Here is a 17,289-nt window from a genome sequence, read left to right on the forward strand (position 1 = left end):
CACTCGAGGTTTCTGGGTCATAATGTAGGAGAGATGGCCGAGTGGTTTAAGGCGTAGCATTGGAACTGCTATGTAGGCTTTTGTTTACCGAGGGTTCGAATCCCTCTCTTTCCGTACCTTTACCTAATTCACCAACGTTACCGACCGCGCAATACCAATCGAGACCTCTAAGACGAACTAAAGGGATGTCTCTAAGCAGCCAAGGCCAAGAGCAAGCAGGAGTGGTCCTATCCGCCCATTCATTTTTAAGTGACTTATAAGACGTGAGAGATACTCTAAAGTCATAACGGGGAAGGCCAGAGACTTCGTTCAAATGGGGGGAGGTTTTCTCTTCAATAAAATGAAAGGCAGGTATTTTTATACGAAAATTGAGAATTCAATAATAAATGTTCACTTGAGATTAGGTTCGCGAAGAAGAAGATCACAAATGAGATCTTGAGCTTGAAGCTTACTCTCCAGAATCGAAAGATCTCTTATCCCCGAGGCGAGGATGGCTTCATAAACTTTTTTTGCCGAAGGAAAGATAGATAAGGGGTTTCATCCATATTTTTCTCCCATTTACGTATCACGTTCAGAGATTTTAATTAGTTGTCCGCTCTTTCCGTACCTTTACTTACCGACCAAATACCAAGACTACTTACAACAGGTGGTGAGGATCAGCACACTGCGGGAATCTAAGGAATTGATTGCTGTGCATCGACCAATCTCAGAAAGGGAACTATAAAAGAAGGTGAAGATGCACCGAGGCATTTATGAAGACGCATGGTATGCTGTGGAGAAAGGGGTGAAAGGAGTAGAAGCGGCAGGGCAAGAAAAGGATAGTGATAAATGGACAGACGCTGAGAAGAAGAAGTCGAAAGTATAACAGCAAAGCACTGTCAGCAATCGCAAGTGACACATTCAAGGGTGAATCATCCAAAGATGCTTGGGATATCCTACAGAAGGGTTGACAAGTGTAAAGAGATCTCGTATTGATATGCTGCTGGCTTCACGGAGGAAAGAGAGACCATTGAACAATTCATCTGTGCTTTGCCAATGCTGCTCAAAATGAAAGACAAAGACAAAAGTCAAAAAGCTTCTGTTCTGTAGCACACTCCCGGCGAAGCAGCCCTTCGCAAGCCATGAATGACATAGATACCCTTGCGTTTGATGTTGTTGTAGGTCACCTACAAGCGTATGAAATGGAGACTGAGAAGTCCGAGAAAAAGCATTGCTGCAGCACACACTAAGACAACAAGAGAGATATTGAAGATTCAATCGGCAGCACACTGCTTGCTAGAAACTTTGGCAAAGTAGTAAAGAAGAATGGACAAAGTAGGAAAAACCCTTTTACACAGAACACAACAACAAATCGTGATCGTGTGTCAAAGAAGGGAGAACAACAGTGTAGGGATATGGCAAAGCTGAGCACTGCCTTTTTTTAGAGAAGAGACTTCAAATGTTTTTAATGCAAAGGTTGCTTCGCTAGGGGCACACAAAAGCTGAATGTGTGAATACTCCCTTATTGGTTTGCTTGGAGCGAGAGCGAAACAGACGAGGATGATGATGCAGAGGAAGTCTCTGGATTCGTAGCATTTGTGATAAAGATGAGACGCTTCATTCGGACAATTGCTTTGCTAGTGAAACAAATTTGCTGCTTTACTCAAGCCCACACCCTCAAGGGGTTACTTCGTCACCTCCGTCAAACCCGCGTCAAAGCCCCTCGTCAAAGACCTACGTCAAAGTAGGTTGCTTCGCCACCTCCGTCAAACCTCCGTCAAAGGAGGCTGCGGGAGGCTACGGGGCTGCGGGAGGCTGCGGGAGGCTACGGGGCTGCGGGAGGCTGCGGGGGCTACTTCGCTGGGAGTGTGCGCTTATGCTGAAGAAAGAAAGCAGGTCCAGGTTCAAAGCGTAAAACGGTGAAACCAAAGGCTTCTTCAACTCGAAGAAAAAGCAGGAACGGAAAGAACTTTACTTCCTGGTGAAGCAATTTTCAGGATAGAATTCTGCCAGCTTAGGAATCTGAACATAAGCAGTAGAGCGAGGGCATAGATTACTCTGGTCATGCCACCCCAGCAATTCCAAGAATTAATGCAAGCAAAGCATAGGAGTGTGATTTCTCGTTTACCTTCTTTTGCTCTTAGGAATAAAGGTAAAAAGAAAAGCAGTGTGCTGGACAGCACCTTTCCTACGTTTGAAAACGAATTGCCGGTACTCCACTTAGACTTCTGCACCTGACCTAGTGGCTGAAGAAGGATCTCCCTCAAGTGATTTGCTGCTTCCTCCCCGACGTAGGTTTGACGGAGGTATCAGTCTCGTTGCTAAAGCACCTTCGGACCTCTTTTTTCGTCTATTCTTTGGTTAAAGCTAAAAATATTTCTTTTCATTTTGGATCATTCAGTAGCTCAGACTGGAACTTGAGAGCTATAACCTTTTTTCCTTAATTTCTTCCGTTGCCGTATCTTGCATATATAAGATCGAGATATCTCTAGTATTCATAATCCAGGATTTCGCCATACTCTTACACCTTACCCAGATCTTATAACTTATAATAAGATCATCTAGGCTAGGACGAGGCAGACTACCATCAATAAAAGAGCGCTTCAGTCAACATATACAAAGTCCAGCATAGTTAGATCCATTAAGAGTTGAGCCAGACCCGGATGATCACCGAAGATAATAAGGGCTAGAAACATTATCTGGTGAATCTGAGACAACGAAGCTGCGATCGGCAACACAAACCATTGGAGTGTGCTGGGGAGGATCTGAGCTGTAGAAACCCTTGATCCACTAGGTAAGGTTACTTCCAGAGCGGAGTATGCTCAGGTGAAACTGGTGGTGATGCCGATCTCTTCTTTCTCGATTTCTAGTTCCGTTTCGCCATTGTTGAGGAAAAAAAGTGATCCGAGACTCAACAAATCGAAGAGAAAAGGAAAACTTTGTTGATTCAGGAACTGTGAAACGGAAAGTCTCACCAGAAAGTAATTGCACTCTCTTTGAAGAGGGTCTTCCCTTTGTAAGCAAAGGTAATAAATGCTCAATGAGGAAAGATTATGAATTTATTCTTTCATTTCGGCTTAACATCTCTTAATAATTGTTTCCCTGTTTTTAATACAAAATTTGAGGTGAAGCCTTCTCTAATGCTACGTGTCTTCATCTTAGCAGATCTCTAAAGCTTGGAGCGTATGGTAACGGTTAGAAGTGGGATTTGAGCCGCTGTACTGTGGCAGAGAATGACGTCGCTGTACGTTCATGGCTTCAGCTCTGGTTTTGTTTTAAGTGATAAATAAGACAGAGGATACTTTGGGCTTCGGTTTGTAGACAAAACTCGTCTTGGGCTTATGTCTTGTAGTCATAGGAGAGCTGAGCCTTGTGTTGGCCCAGTTTTGGTTCATTTAGTGAAACAGTGTCGTTTTGAGTTGTAACCGGAAATATCTCCTTCTTCCTTTGACTGTCGATCTCAGTGTGGGTGGCTTAACGAGATGTTAGGGCTAATGTTAGTATGTAGTGATGTGCTGTTGAAGGTAGATACACTTTATACCTTCTTCCTGAAGCAGACGAAGCGAGCTGGAACGTACAAGGAAAGAGAAGATGCCTCCTAATCTACTTATGGATGTCAGAGTTGATGGTCGAGCATAGGTCCATTAGCAGATGGAAAGAAGATTCTGCTTAGCGACACTGCAGAGTCAGATCGGCCCCTACTAATGAGAAGGCCTTGAAGGAAGTGAAGATTGAGGCTTTCAGGGTTTAGTTAAGACTTTGCCGGTGACTCTTTTCCTCTCGCTTCGTAAAAAGAAAACTCTTCCATACTAAGATTAATGAGATTTTCCGGTATACTTCCCAGTCGACTATGTGAACAGCACAAAGCAAAGTTTTACCCTTTAGTGTCCAATGATATCAATGGTATCTTTCTGTTTGTTACCAAACAGGAGGGAAGCTTTATGGTTTCGTAGGTTTTCTTCTACTTTTTCTTCTACTTTAGGGTTTGATAGAATCGTCCGCTATTACAGACTTTGATTATCTGTGGGGCAGTGCGTTAGACAAAGGAAGTAGCAAGGAAGATGAAGACCGGATATTAAAAGGAATATTTCACAAAGCCGAAGCATTACAAGCATACATAAAAGAGGAAGCCTACCGTAGACCCCCACACAAGACAAAGTTCACTAATAACATAGTACGTGAACACAAAAAGACATAGAAATAGAACAAAAGGAGAACAAAGAAAAGCCATGCAGTACTTTGGGTCGACCGGACTCCTTATTTAAATATTAGAAGAGAGTGGTTCTAGTCTCCCTGGCGCTGGAGAGCGTGTTCGATAGTACACACAATTAGGTAGTTCCGCTCCTGCAGGAGACCAGAAATCCTTTGTTGCAGGCCGCGAATGCGGTCCCGTAAGACTTGCATCCTTGCACCCACAAATTCCGGGTCCAGAGCAGGCGGGTGCTCCCAGAACAAGCCCAGCATTTCCTCCCAGTGGAGCTTTGCGTTTTCCGCGGCTTCGATTTCTTGTGGAATGGTCGCCAGCCTGTTATAGATCTCCATATCATCCATCTCTCTTAACTTTCGACTTCTAAGTGTTCTCAAATATAGACGGAAAGCTGCTTCTATTTATAGGCAGGCTAGTCTTCTTATCTTAACTTAATGAGTCTTCTTACGTAACACGTTTAATATGGAACACCCTTTAGTCCGCTGAAGAATTAATTAAGTACGCTGAAGACTTTAAAGGCCCCATCCATCAAAGAGTTCTTTTTGGCGGGTATTGCCACGCGGCTTAATACCGATCACTCCCTCAGAAAGAAGAGGCAATAATAGAACGCACAGTAGAGAGTACTCCCCCGCGTTTCTCGCAAAGCCCAGAGCACTCCTTACTCGACAGCTCCTGACCAGAGTCCTCGTTGGCCCTACTTGCATTAGCTCTGCCTGCTCAGAGCTCGCTTTTCTTTGTCTATTTTTGATTGGCTGATTCCCAGGTACATAAAAGCCCTCGGCCAATCCTTACTCGACAGCTCCGTCCTTTCTTAGGTGAGCTAAGACCGAAGCTAGCTCTCTTGAATTTCCCCGGAAAGACGGAACCTTTCCAGCTCACTCTGTCAGTCCACTAAGACGCGTATAGAGTAAATGAGCACTAGCAATAACTTTTTCAGTACAATAAGTCCCCTTCTCCACGACCACTTTTGTTTTTGGGCTTTCTTGGATTCGTTTCCCCAGTAATTCCATTTTGGACTCGGAGGCTTTTCCATTGGGCTCAGTATCATAATTATCCCAAAAGCCCCCTCTCCTCTAGCTTGCTTCTTTAAAAAACAAAGCACACTGCTTGTTAATGGGCTTATATGGATCAAAGCATTAGATAGAATGCTAAGTCCAATTCCTCAATATTCTTCTTCTTCAGTGGCCCAAGCAAGATCATCTATCAGAGAGGATAGGGTCCAAGGTCTGACTCTTAGATATATCCCCTACTACGAGTTACTCCGTACCTCTGCCTATTACTGAACAATTACCTAATGAGTGCGGGTAGCATAAGACAAGGTGAGCAAAGAGAGGTCTCAAAAAGTAAAAAGACGGGTTTTACTTTTTGACACAGTTTTGCCCTCGTATCTAGAAAAGGATAATTTACGGAAATAGTAAAAGATAGGACCTCCTAACTTTCCTGCTACGAGTGATTAAAGACGGGGTTTACTCTAAAAAAACGTCAAAATATTGTACGGGATTCCATTCCCCGGTTGGTTTGTTTAATCAAACAAGAGAAAGCACCTCTTTTCCAAAGGCAGACTCGGCTGTAAACAGAACAGAATTATTACTAAAAGGATGTTAATGACTTATGGCTCCTGTCTTATTTTTCTGATAGGGAAACGGAAATCCATAACTAGGGATCCTCCTACGTGGACATAAAGGGATTGGAGACAGAGAAAGTGATTGTGCTAATACTATAATGGTTCGCTAGTTGCTCTCCCTTGTTCTCTAGGTTCGGTAACCTGGGTAAAGGCTGCCTTGCTTCCCGTTGTGGAATCTTTTCTAATCCTTTTGGCCGCTTCTTTCCACTCGGACCATAGGGAAGTCAGAACGGAAACCAACAAAGGACAACACAAACAGTCTATCTCGGCAGGAGCAGAGCGGCTACGCAAACCGCCTGGCTATTCATATTCCGACCTGAGGAGTAAGACTCTCGCAGCTACTCAGGGTATTGAGCTACTACTAGGGAGGCTCCGGAGCTTTAACCAAAGGAGAGAAAAGTACCTACACCGGTTTATACAACACCGGTTCACAGACTCAACTATACAATTCATCACAATCACAGATGCAACTATACAATTCATCACATTACATCACAAAATTCCCCCGGGATCAAATAGAGATCAAACCCATCTTACTTACCAAGTTGTGGAAAGGAGTTGGATGTAATGCCTTTGTGAGAACATCTGCAATTTGTAGATCAGTTCGGAGAGAAGCTTGAATAGACCTGCAACCAACTTCTAACACACAGTCGATCTCTATATGTTTAGTACGCTGAAAACAGGATAGCAAGATGTCTGGCAGCAGTGTTATCACAAAAGGGAGGAGCAGAAGAACTCATTTGAATGCCAAGTTCCTGCAAGAAATTTGTGAGGCAAACCATTTCACTTACAGCAGATGCAAGGCTTCGATATTCTGCCTCTGCAGAAGACCTGGAGACAGTATGCTCTTTCTTAGAGCGCCAAGAAACCAGAGAGGAACCAATGAACAGAAGCCAGTTACAGAGCGCCGTGTGTCGGGACAAGAAGCCCAGTCAGAATCAGCAAAAGCCTTGAGCTGAAGATCAGATGTAGCAGAATAAAAAAGACCCTGCCCAACTGTCCCTTTCACATAGTGTAAAACCTTGTAAACTGCCTGCATCTGGGCTGTACGAGATGCTGATGAGAACTGGCTTAACCTGTTGACAGCAAAAGTGAGATCTGGACGAGTAATAGTCAGATACATCAACCTGCCAATAAGCCTACGATACAACTCTGCATCAACCAGATCACCACCAGAATCCTTAGACAGAGATTAGGTTCCATAGGGATAGAAGAGGTCTCAGCGAGCCAACAAACCTGTCTAGATCCAGAGCATATTTGCGTTGACAAACTGAAATACCCTCTGTAGACCGAGCAATTTCAAGCCCAAGGAAGTAAGAGGACCGAGGTATGAAGTTGCAACTGATCTTCGAGAGTGTATCAGCTGGAAAAATAGCTTCTCTGCGCCAAGGAAATCCGGATCTCTCTACATACTATACGAAAAGCCTCTTTCTTCACAAAGCTGGACCTTCGTTCGGGCTATTGGAAAGTCAGAATTACAGAAGGAAACGAGCCTAAAACCACTTACTTCTGTTACCAGATATGGCTTTACGAGTTCCTTGTCATGCTGATAAGAGGCCAGTCGATGAGGCTCTTGAACAAGTTCCCGGCGAAGTTAGCCCTATAAGCTAACCGCCTGCCATGTCTACCCCGAAGGTATCTTTGGTGCTGTTGTTCCTAAAAGTCTCTTCTTTAACTTTGTTTCCACACTTCCCCTGCTTTGTTGTTTCAGAATTGAGAGGCACGAAATAGCCCCCAAAAAAAGGCGAAATCCACTATTTCATCAATCAAATTTTCGTTCGAGGGTTGAAAGCGCCAGAACTTTTGAAGAGTTTTCGCCCCAGGCCTGTCATCCGGGGGATCTCTTTATGCTCGTCCACTCGGGGATGACCCCTACTGATCTCTCTCATCGGATCGAATCGAATCCACTCCTGAACTCCAGAAGCAAGAACGGACGGATGCCCGAAGAGTTCTACCGTTGACGACAGCAGCGGGAATGGATTTCAAATAGCAGCTGCTAACGACCACCGAGAAGGGCGAGTCAAGACTTCCAGTTTTATGAAATAGAAGATCCAGATCTTGGAGCACCTAATCAACCAGTTGAGGAAGAGGAACGAAGGTACTCAGCCTCCTGGGGCAAGTGGGAGCGACACACTGAATGAACCAACTCCAATGGAGCAGGATCAAGAAGAAGTGAAGCTACGTAAAAGTGAGCGTGGTAGAATCTCTCGTCGTCGATTTGAGATTGAGGGAGATCCGGGGAATCTTATTCTGTCACCCAAAACGACCACTCCTTCTGTCGGAAAAAGGACTTGCCCTATATTGAAATGAAATCGAAACGAATGGAACGCGACAGAGCACTCCCTATCATCAGGTAGTGCGCGCCATTCAGAACTATGATATCGTCTTCTAGTCTATTCGGCAGGTCCAAGTTGTTTTGGTCTTATAAGCTCAGGTTCTTGAGTTTTGGGAATTTCCTTCCATTGGCTGGTTAAAATTCAATACGGATGGTGCTTCCAAGAGGAACCTTTTCTTGCATGGTGCTGCAACGGGACATTCTGGTAAGTCGGGTGCTGGTGGCCTTCTCCGAGACTGTTCAGGAACATGGATCTATGGGTATACCTGCAAAATAGCTTTCTCTACGAGCCTACAAGCTTCACTTTGGTTTAGCTTCCAACTAAGGCTAAGGGAGTTGTTTCCACGGGATTGAGTGAACGAGCTCATAGCCCTCCACCCGTACCACAAAAGCGCTAATTTATATAAAAAAGACCGGGAAAACGTGAATCTATCCCGAACATTTCCTAAAATACTGGATAAACTGACTCAGATCGGTCTCCCTCAATCGAGAGGCTCGCTTGCTTCACTTCAACTTCATAGAAGAGGGAAGGAGCTATGCATAGGGGTGATTCCGGTGGAGATGGAATGAATGCATTGACAGTTCGGTCTGATCCGTCTTATTCGTATATCTTATTATGGGATATTTGCCTTAACGGAATCATTAGAAGGCTTTGGGCGGGGAAACCCAACTGCAAGACCAGAGGCTACTGAAAGGAAGATACTATCTCTTCTTGAGCTTCCGATTGACATACCGAGATTGATTCAATGAAAGTCCCTAGCGCAGGTGAGACCTAATTCTATGTTTACTTTTCATTCAAATCAGCTTCCTGATGACTAAAGAAGACTTTTATCCTGGCGGTTGTTGGTCCAACGACTCTTCTTCTTTCTTTTGAAATATCGTAAGAGAAGAAGGTTGACAAGAAGAATAATTTGTCTCCTGTGATTGTAGTTCAATCGGTCGTTTGTCTCTAGAAGAAAGAAGCCTACTTGTAGAAGAGAAGAAGCGGGGTAGAGGAATTGGTCAACTCATCAGGCTCATGACCTGAAGATTACAGGTTCGAATCCTGTCCCCGCATAAAGAACAAACAAACAATAGAAAAAATAAAAAATGGGATTTGAAGAGTCAAAGTCAAATAAATGATCATTCGGTGGGGACTGCTCCGCCGACATTGGAACGAGGCCAACCGCTGCTTATCACAACCTCTGGTGCCGGTGGAGGTTTGACCTCGGCGCCGATGAGGATTAACTATGTGAGGATTAAGGTGTCGGACGTCATCCGCAACGTAAAGATCGTGGTGCACAGTGTGTACTTGCCATTTCCACATATTAATCCTGTGGCTGCGGCTTACGAAGTATCCTAGGAGGCTCAGAAGTCTCAGGAGGAGATCAGACGATGGAAGGAAGGATTTCGATCTTCGATCTTCGTTACCATTCCAAAGTTAATTATTTAGCTTTCGATTAAGTGAGTGTTTGTTTGCTCAGACTCAGACTAAAATGCGACTCTATGCCTTCCCGGTAGAAAACGACCTCTGTGGCGGGATTTACCAGGTCAAATTCAACGGGACCCTAGCCTGCAGTCGTCAACCGGTCCGCTTCCTTGAATGAGAGTAGGTCTTCCCGATCCACGAATACTGTCTGTTGTCCTTTACTTGTTTAGTGGCATCTGGAATTGTCTGTTTCGGTATTCACTCTTGTAAAGGGCCGCGAACTAAGCTAAGCGCTTGGCTTGTCTTCTTATAGGGTCCCAACCGACCAGTACATTCAATATCGAAATCCGTTACTGTTACAGAAGAGAATTAAGATAACAAGGCTTGGAGTATCTAAAACTAAGTCCAGCGAACTGGAAGTCTCTTCAGACTCCCTCATTGCTTGGCTATCGAAGTGGACTTGTACCTTTTTCGCGTGCGTCGACACGACAATGCTTACCTTTCTAGCTTTTACCCTTCTTCTCCGGAAGGAATAGAAAGAAGACAACTAGAATAAGGGGAACTACTCTATATATTACAGCAGGAGAAATTCCAACATGAAAGAAAGCAGGCGGTGCACTTAAATCTAAATAGGGTGAGAAAGCTTGGCTTGGGATTGGGATTGTTGACTCATCATGATAGGGCATGAATTGCGTATAGATAAGGTCGAGTTCATTAAGTTGAGACAGCTGTAGGCTCAAACCAAACTGACGTGTAAAGAGCCCTAGTTGAAATAAACCCTGGTGAATCTTTTGGTGTCTTAGGGTAGGAGTAAGTGGAGGTTAGGTAACCCAGCCAGAGGATTCCGTTAGCGGGTTGATTCCGAGCTGGTAATCGAACAGGTCACCAATCGTCCTCGAAAGGGCGGTTCAAGCGCATGAGTTCAGAGGTCTATAGATCGTGATCTGAATATAAAGTGGATTCCAGGGGCAGCTGCTTCTATAAACACAAGAAAAGGTCTTGTGGACTTACGGATTGATAACTTGCCAGTACACGCTGAGCCTCGTCGATGAGATGAGGTACCTCATTTAGGATGACTATTGGAAACGCGCGGTGCCGCGTTAGGTTAGGGAGCGGGGCTCATTTCATCGATCATTTCTGCACGAGCAAAGCTCAATAGTACATATAGATTCAGATAGCATAATAAACTAAGTGAACATGGCTAAAATTAAAATTGATAAACAAGAGCATAAGATTGCCTACGTCACCATAAAACTCGACACAGAAATTCATAAGTAAAAGCGGCGTAAGTTACTAACATGCCACATGCGAGGGACAGAACTGCCATTGACAGCCTCCAGGCAGTAGCTCCCAGCTCGGCTTGCTTCTACTACCTTATAGGGTCCCCCCCAGTTAGGATCTAACTTGCGCTTTCACTTAAGTAAGGAAAGTCCTATTCTAAAAGAAAAGTAGATTTCTCCCTAGATGCTTGGAAATTTTAATTACTCCACCACTTCGCCCGGTGAACTTCTAACCATCCTTTTCTAGAGAAGAATAGCTATCTTTCGTCAGAATTGATTTCTTTTATACCCGAGTGAATTGAAGCATTCCTTTATGTGGGAACGTCCATCTCTAGCGTGGATAAGCCTGAAGGTCCTACTAAGCGGTCTAACTCGACTCCCCTTTCTAGGGAGATGTGGACGAAGGCTACTTGAGCTCATTCTCACATTTCGGGGTAAGAGGCTAGGCTAGGAATAGGGTACAGAGGCGTAGGGGGAATGAAAGAATTTGCTTAGTCATAATAGTGCTTTCAAAGTGAAAGGATATAAAGTAATTAATTCCTCTGCTTGCAAGCTACCTATGATTTTCTTCGTCACCAACCATTTCCGCTGACTCAAGCATGGCATCTTTCCTCAAGCCCCTGGCATTTCCAGGATCGATAGGTGCATCCCCTCCTCAACCCTATTTTCTTATACAGCCTATCAGTTATTGAATAAGAAATAGGCACCTCGGCTAAAGCCTGACTATGCCACCGGTCGTTCTAGCATAGTCACTGAGACCCAACTTGCGTACTCGGATTACTTCAGGCGGCCCATTGGAAAATATACTTCTACCAGGCCTACTCAATCCTATCTTAGGAAGCCCGCATCTCTGTGTCAAACCTTTTTGAAAAGGCTCTACTTGAATTGAATAATATTTCTTTATTCCGACTTCGCCAATGAAAGAGGGTAGTTGAATAGACCGATATATCTAGAAAGTGTGGAGTGAGTGAATGGTGGAAAAAAAGTAACTGGCACCGCCCCTTGCTGGATAGAATATCGAGATGCACATGGGATTGGGGTGCTCTCTAAGTGAGGGGCCGTGGAACTATAGCTTAGATAGAAAGGTTTTTTAGGCCGGACAAAGGTCTAGGTTAAGTCCGGAGAGAAGGCTTGATGAACACCACCTCCTGGTTAGTGATTGGGCACATGCTTCCTTTACGGCGTAGAATCGGCTTCTTTTTTTGACGTATCAGAAAGGGCCTCTCTTCTACCGCCCGAAGTTTCTATTTATGCAAGTATCTTCACTTCAATACCCCAGCCTATACATTTAATGATAACCGAACCCAAGCAAGGAGCTTAAATCTTGTCTATTTCCTTGAATGGTCGGGTTGGAAATTATTTTATGTGCCAACGCAGGCCTATCACCTAATCTCCACTGCGAAATCCTTTGTTGGAAGGCTTGCTGATTTACACCTCTCTCCGCCGCTTCTTAACAGTTGACTCTGCGCTGCGAGATTAGCACTTTCTTAGTTACTAACAGATATATCTTTTCCGCGCGAGCTAGTTCAACAGTTCATTCTTGTAAGCCCCCTTGTCAGCCACACTAAGACTTCGGGTCATCATTACCTCTGTTGAAGGAATAAGCCCGGCTATTTCAGCTCTGGGAGGAAGGACTACTTTTTTCACCGCGAATTGCCTTTGATGCAAAACCATATACCGATCCTGTTAAGTCTTGAATTTACTTCTGATGTCCTGGCTGCCCCTTAAGCCTGGAAGAAGAGTGACTCGGGAAGAAATCTCCTGCTGGAGAGGTATATCCGGCCCTTCTACGAAGCCTCAACTGCAACTGAGACTGATAATAGGAGCAGTATTTTTAAATTGAATTGCTGGTGCCGGTTGGTTAAAGGCATGGGGACTGCTTTCAATTGGACAGCTAACTAACAATCGATTCCCCATAAACAAATAGTTATGAAACATTGGATTGGATGCCTTTTAAACAAGGAAAGTAAAGACAGCTAAGGTAAGTATTCCCCACATTGAAAGATATCTATTTCTTTCTTCTGTTCCCTTTGTCTAATAAGATGGGACTGCAGGAAAGTAAGTGGAAAGTAAGAACACAGTTGTTAGCTTATAGCGGGGAAGAAAGAACTAGCTCGACTGAAAGGAGAGGTCCAAGGTAATTTATTACTCTTATAAAAGAGGGAACTCGAGCATTTATTGCGAGAGGGAAAGCTTAGAGTTCCACTCCAGGAGAAGTAGCTTATGGTAGGGATTATAGGTAGGCTGGCTAAGGAGTTGCTCCTGGAAAGGTAGCAGCTTGGTCCCTTGATTGCGGGGTTTCAAACCTCATACCAAGAGAAAGATTCCAAACCAGCATACGCAAAGCAAAGAGCGGAAAGGTGCTTTGTACCTCATTTCGCTAAGCAGCGAGAATTGTACTGAAGCTCTCTTTCAAACGCCCGCCGATCGTACTACTTCATTCTTAGTGTGCTGACCAGATACCCCCACCCTGAGCTAAGAGCCATAGCAAGAGATATAGCGTTGGCTGTAGGCTTAGTGAGCTCATAAACTGGCGAATCAATTCATTTGAAAGAGAAAGTCGGGTCTAGCTGATTCCCGAGTTGACCAATGATAGATAGGTAGGAATGGCAGGACCTAAACGAGCTAGGCTTCGTTAGCCAGTTCTCCTTTTAGAAGCTATTCTTAATGCCGCTCGGGCTCCCTTTTTTAAGGGATTCCATCGCTCTTGGAACAGATGATATAAGATCTTACTAAAATAAAAAAAGTATGAAAATTAAATATACAGATATACTCTATACCGGTATACAGCAATAACAATGTCAGCCAATTAGCAAAGATCAAGCGAACTCACTCAAGCGTACTACAGCTTTTCCGTCTTTCTTCCCTAAGCGCAATAGCCCCTTGAATGGATAGGATATAATTAGTGCGCTTGAAAGAGATTTGGCTTAGTGAAAATTCCTAGTCTTACTCATCTCAGATGCGGGATTACCAATGTCACGATTGGAATTAGGAAAGGAAGCTGTGGCACTTCTTACTTTATATGAGGAAGGGGTTAAATCACTAGCAATAGTAGACACGCTACGATCTGCTAGACAGGAGCAGTACAGGAAGCATCGAATGCCATGGTTCTTGTTACAGACTAGGCTGCAAGTGAGAGTGATAGAATCAGCTCAACTGGGAATGTTGCCGATGCCGATACCGGAGCTGCTAAAGGAAGCAGTAGCAGTACAACCATTAAATTGAAATGGAATTGCACATTCATCTTCCTCTATCAATTCATTTCTTTTGTTTGAATAAGCTATTAAGGTGCCTAGGACACTAGTAGACACCCAGAAGGAGTTGTAAGGGAGAACGGAAATTTAAGATCGGACGATTTTCAACAGACAAGATCAGATCGTAGAATAGAGAAGGATTTGCTGCCGCTACTGAATCAGAGTCCACGGTGCAACAATTTCTCATCTGCTCACGAATTGGATTCGAACCAATCAAGCTACTTGCCCTTTAGTAGATCGTGAGTGGGTCAGTCGTCCTCCTCATTATAGTCCTCCTAAAATCAATAGCATTTCGTCGGAATACATCCTGTCTTTTCACCTTAGTAGTCCTATGCATAGTCAGTACTATAGCCCCAATCATGGCTACTAATAAAATAAGACTAGGAACCAAAAACCAGACAGAATAGTAGGTATAAAGTAAATTGCCCAATGTTTCCAAATTAGTCCAACTTCGTACCTTTCCGGCATAAACCGTATATCTAAGAGAGGTCGTATTTCTTTGGGTTGGTAGTAATGGAATGCTTTCATTATCTAAAATGAAAAACATTTCCCACCAAAAGATCAGTCCAATAATCCCACTCACTGGTAAATAGCGCAATACTTCTTCGTGAATCTCCGCTATTTGAATATGGAACATCATAACAACGAAAAGGAATGAAACGGCTATAGCTCCTATATGAACTACTGGGAAGATCATAGCGAAGAAGTCGAGACCTAACAAAAGAAGTAAACCTGAAGTGTCGCGAAAGACTGGGATGGGAAACAAAACGGAATGTACCGGATTTTTAGCACGTGCAACCATCAAACCAGAGACCAAAGCAGGGCTCGACAAAACAGAAAGTATCATGGTACCGTCGTCCTTCCCTGAAATGGAACTTTCATGCTAGTTCTTGCTTCAGCATGAAAGTCGATCTATTACGACCAGCGCGGTTGTTCCTATTTCATTTTCTTCTTCCAAGCCCTTCTTTCTTAGAAAGCACTCACTGAGTTACTTACGGAATCTCAATGCATCCATTTAATGCATTCTTTTCGATCTTGTACCCACAGAGCGGTAGACTGAACACCACAAAAATATCGATTCAAAAAAAGGTACATGCAACTAAACCTGTGAACTCAGATAGCCTTGTGGTATGGTAGCGAGATCCAATCTTGAGTGAAAAAGATACCGCGGCTTCAATCTTTTTCAACATAATCATCGCGCAGTAAATCAACAAAGCCCAAAGTTGACTCTCTGTCTCCTTCAAGTTTACCTACTACTGTACCCGCGTGAATATGATCTCCACCAGATAGACGTAAAGCTTTAGCTAGTACACGGAAGTGCAAACCATGATTCTTCTGTCTATCAATAACAGCATGCATTGCACGGTGGATGTGAAGAAGTAGGCCATTATCTCGAATGAGCCAAACTAGTATTTGCGGTGAATCCCCCTGTTAAGTAGTCATGCATTACGATAGGAACTCCCAATTCTCTGGCAAATACAGCTCTTTTGATCATTTCTTCGCATGTACCCGGAGTAGCATTCAAATAATGCCCTTTGATTCCACCTGTTTCAGCCTGTGCTTTATAAACAGCTTCGGCACAAAATAAGAAACGGTCTCTCCAACGCATAAATGGTTGGGAGTTCACATTCTCATCATCTTTGGTAAAATAAAGTCCACCACGTAGACATTCATAAACTGCTCTACCATAGTTCTTCGCGCCAAACCAACAATCTGCACGCTTAGCCGCATTGTTCATCTTGCCTTAACCCTACCCGAAGGAAGGCTATGAATTGAGCTAACGCCCTCTGTAACAGCTTAAATGATATAGGAGGGGGTTGATCCTCGATTTGATTCTCGTGTTGCGAGTGTCGTGTCTCGCGTTTTGAATTCATTTCGATTGGGAAAGTGAGCCGATCCAGACCTAATTGATCTGGTTTCTGAGAGCACTGACAAGGCTAAACTCGCCGGTTGAAGAGAGCACTGAATCATTCGAAAGGGGAAGCCTCGACTGGAATCCCTGCTATAAAGGGCAGCGGAGGAATACCTACAGATTGCTCGCCTTAACCTTAAGATTGCTAGAAAATATCTAATGCAGGAGAATAACTAACAATTTATGTGGAATACTATTTCATTTCGGGGGTAACGACTTTAAAACTTGCCTATAGGATCGCTTGACCTAGAACCTGTTTACACTGGTCCTGCTGTGAAAGCTCTATTGATAGGAAACATTCTAGCCAATTTTAGAGGAACGATTCCCTTGTCTGAGAACCGCCATTCCCGCACTATTCCTCCCCACATTGAGAATCTCGATAACTCCAAATTAAGAAGTGAGCGAATCCCAAAGCTCTCTTCTTTCCCCCTTTTCACCTTTAATTGGTGAAAGTCTAAAATCTGATGTGAATAGAAGAAAAAGAAAGAAGAAAGATAGGCGGACGACTTTACTATAGTATAGGTCGAAAAAACCGTGAGCAGTAAGCAACGGATCTCCCCTTCTTTTGGGAAAGCAGGTGGCCGCGTGTGAATTCTTTCAAGGCAAGGGGCGGCCTGATTTCGACATTGTTGTTTCACTCTGATCCGGTCGAGGTGGTTTTCGTTTACCAGCGCGTAGGTGGTCTAAGTTCCTATGACCGAGTCTTTCTGGCCCCTGTGAACATCTTTTCTTAATGTATTAAAGAGGGCCTCTCTAACCGGTGAAAAGTAGTGGGTGTCCACTAACGGCCGTTCCCGGCTCGGCTCCGATAACGAAATTCCGGGAGGAGTCGGTAGTTGGGCACTGGATCCCTTCGGACCTGGAGAACGTGTGACGCTGGGTAGGGGTTTGGTGAACCAACTGGTCGCTCCTCTAGTTGAAGTATCGGGCCCCTTTTCGTTGCCTAGGTTACACCTTCGGAATACCCCAGAAGGGAATTTATCTCTACTTCCCTAAATCTTCACTTGATGCCACGCCGACTCTCCTTTCGTCATAAGGCGTGGAATTAGACCAAGGGGAATCTCCATAGAAACAGGTCCCTCTGATTTCGCGCGTAGGAGATCGAGACACAGCCCAAGGGCTATGGAGAAAGATGTAGATCGATCGCCCTAGATAGACAACTACATAGAGGGTCTTTACAAGTCTATATATTCTTTGATTTCGTTCCCCCCCCCGTAAGATCAATATCACAACTAATGAGGTCTTAAAGTTTCACATCTAAGTAATACCCGATCCGATAGTTTACAATAT

At 44.1% G+C, this 17,289-nt stretch overlaps 5 protein-coding genes, 4 non-coding genes and 4 pseudogenes across 13 annotated transcripts; 8 read left to right on the forward strand and 5 right to left on the reverse strand.

Annotated features, from left to right (window-relative positions):
• Positions 1–27: 27 nt before the first annotated feature.
• AT2G07757 lies at positions 28–114 on the forward strand. Its single transcript has one exon. It is a non-coding gene; the product is annotated as a tRNA-Ser (tRNA).
• A 622-nt stretch (positions 115–736) lies between these two features.
• On the forward strand, positions 737–3,178 carry AT2G07728 (uncharacterized protein; the record flags this gene model as incomplete). The annotated part of the gene is made up of 8 exons (NM_126763.1): positions 737–859; positions 1,162–1,292; positions 1,520–1,568; positions 1,648–1,881; positions 2,204–2,285; positions 2,756–2,848; positions 2,931–3,005; positions 3,105–3,178. 8 exons carry the CDS (start codon positions 737–739, stop codon positions 3,176–3,178), a joined length of 861 nt encoding a protein of 286 aa, NP_178805.1.
• Positions 3,179–3,797: 619 nt separating this feature from the next.
• AT2G07654 (uncharacterized protein) lies at positions 3,798–4,177 on the forward strand (the record flags this gene model as incomplete). Its single annotated transcript, NM_001335335.1, has 2 exons — positions 3,798–3,882; positions 3,972–4,177. The coding sequence occupies 2 exons, from the start codon at positions 3,798–3,800 to the stop codon at positions 4,175–4,177; spliced, it is 291 nt and encodes a 96-aa protein (NP_001325333.1).
• An 86-nt stretch (positions 4,178–4,263) lies between these two features.
• Positions 4,264–4,530, reverse strand: AT2G07820 (uncharacterized protein; the record flags this gene model as incomplete). Its single annotated transcript, NM_001124815.1, has 1 exon — positions 4,264–4,530. The coding sequence occupies one exon, from the start codon at positions 4,528–4,530 to the stop codon at positions 4,264–4,266; it is 267 nt and encodes an 88-aa protein (NP_001118287.1).
• Positions 4,531–5,331: 801 nt separating this feature from the next.
• On the forward strand, positions 5,332–8,499 carry AT2G07656 (uncharacterized protein; the record flags this gene model as incomplete). The annotated part of the gene is made up of 5 exons (NM_001335337.1): positions 5,332–5,410; positions 5,942–6,157; positions 7,330–7,403; positions 7,890–8,087; positions 8,245–8,499. 5 exons carry the CDS (start codon positions 5,332–5,334, stop codon positions 8,497–8,499), a joined length of 822 nt encoding a protein of 273 aa, NP_001325331.1.
• AT2G07729 lies at positions 6,316–7,180 on the reverse strand (annotated as a pseudogene; the record flags this gene model as incomplete). Its single annotated transcript has 1 exon — positions 6,316–7,180.
• A 521-nt stretch (positions 8,500–9,020) lies between the features above and the next one.
• Positions 9,021–9,112, reverse strand: AT2G07807 (annotated as a pseudogene). The gene has a single exon.
• Positions 9,113–9,128: 16 nt separating this feature from the next.
• AT2G07758 lies at positions 9,129–9,202 on the forward strand. Its single transcript has one exon. It is a non-coding gene; the product is annotated as a tRNA-Met (tRNA).
• Positions 9,203–9,391: 189 nt separating this feature from the next.
• On the forward strand, positions 9,392–9,927 carry AT2G05325. Its single transcript, NR_143725.1, has one exon. It is a non-coding gene; the product is annotated as an uncharacterized misc_RNA (transcript).
• A 3,842-nt stretch (positions 9,928–13,769) lies between these two features.
• Positions 13,770–14,106, forward strand: AT2G07799 (annotated as a pseudogene). Its single transcript has one exon.
• Positions 14,107–14,248: 142 nt separating this feature from the next.
• AT2G07731 lies at positions 14,249–15,122 on the reverse strand (annotated as a pseudogene). Its single transcript has one exon.
• Positions 15,123–15,210: 88 nt separating this feature from the next.
• Positions 15,211–15,950, reverse strand: AT2G07732 (Ribulose bisphosphate carboxylase large chain, catalytic domain-containing protein). The gene has a single exon (NM_001161033.2). The coding sequence runs from the start codon at positions 15,823–15,825 to the stop codon at positions 15,475–15,477; it is 351 nt and encodes a 116-aa protein (NP_001154505.1). The 5' UTR covers positions 15,826–15,950; the 3' UTR covers positions 15,211–15,474.
• A 629-nt stretch (positions 15,951–16,579) lies between these two features.
• Positions 16,580–17,209, forward strand: AT2G05345. The gene has a single exon (NR_143726.1). It is a non-coding gene; the product is annotated as an uncharacterized misc_RNA (transcript).
• Positions 17,210–17,289: the final 80 nt, after the last annotated feature.

The sequence above is a fragment of the Arabidopsis thaliana genome, chromosome 2 (assembly GCF_000001735.4).
Source record: "Arabidopsis thaliana chromosome 2, partial sequence".
In the NCBI taxonomy this organism is placed as follows: Eukaryota; Viridiplantae; Streptophyta; class Magnoliopsida; order Brassicales; family Brassicaceae; genus Arabidopsis; species Arabidopsis thaliana.

Excerpts from the sequence above, each read along its gene's own strand:
- AT2G07732 (NM_001161033.2), bottom strand. The coding sequence starts at position 15,825 with ATGAACAATGCGGCTAAGCGTGCAGATTGTTGGTTTGGCGCGAAGAAC.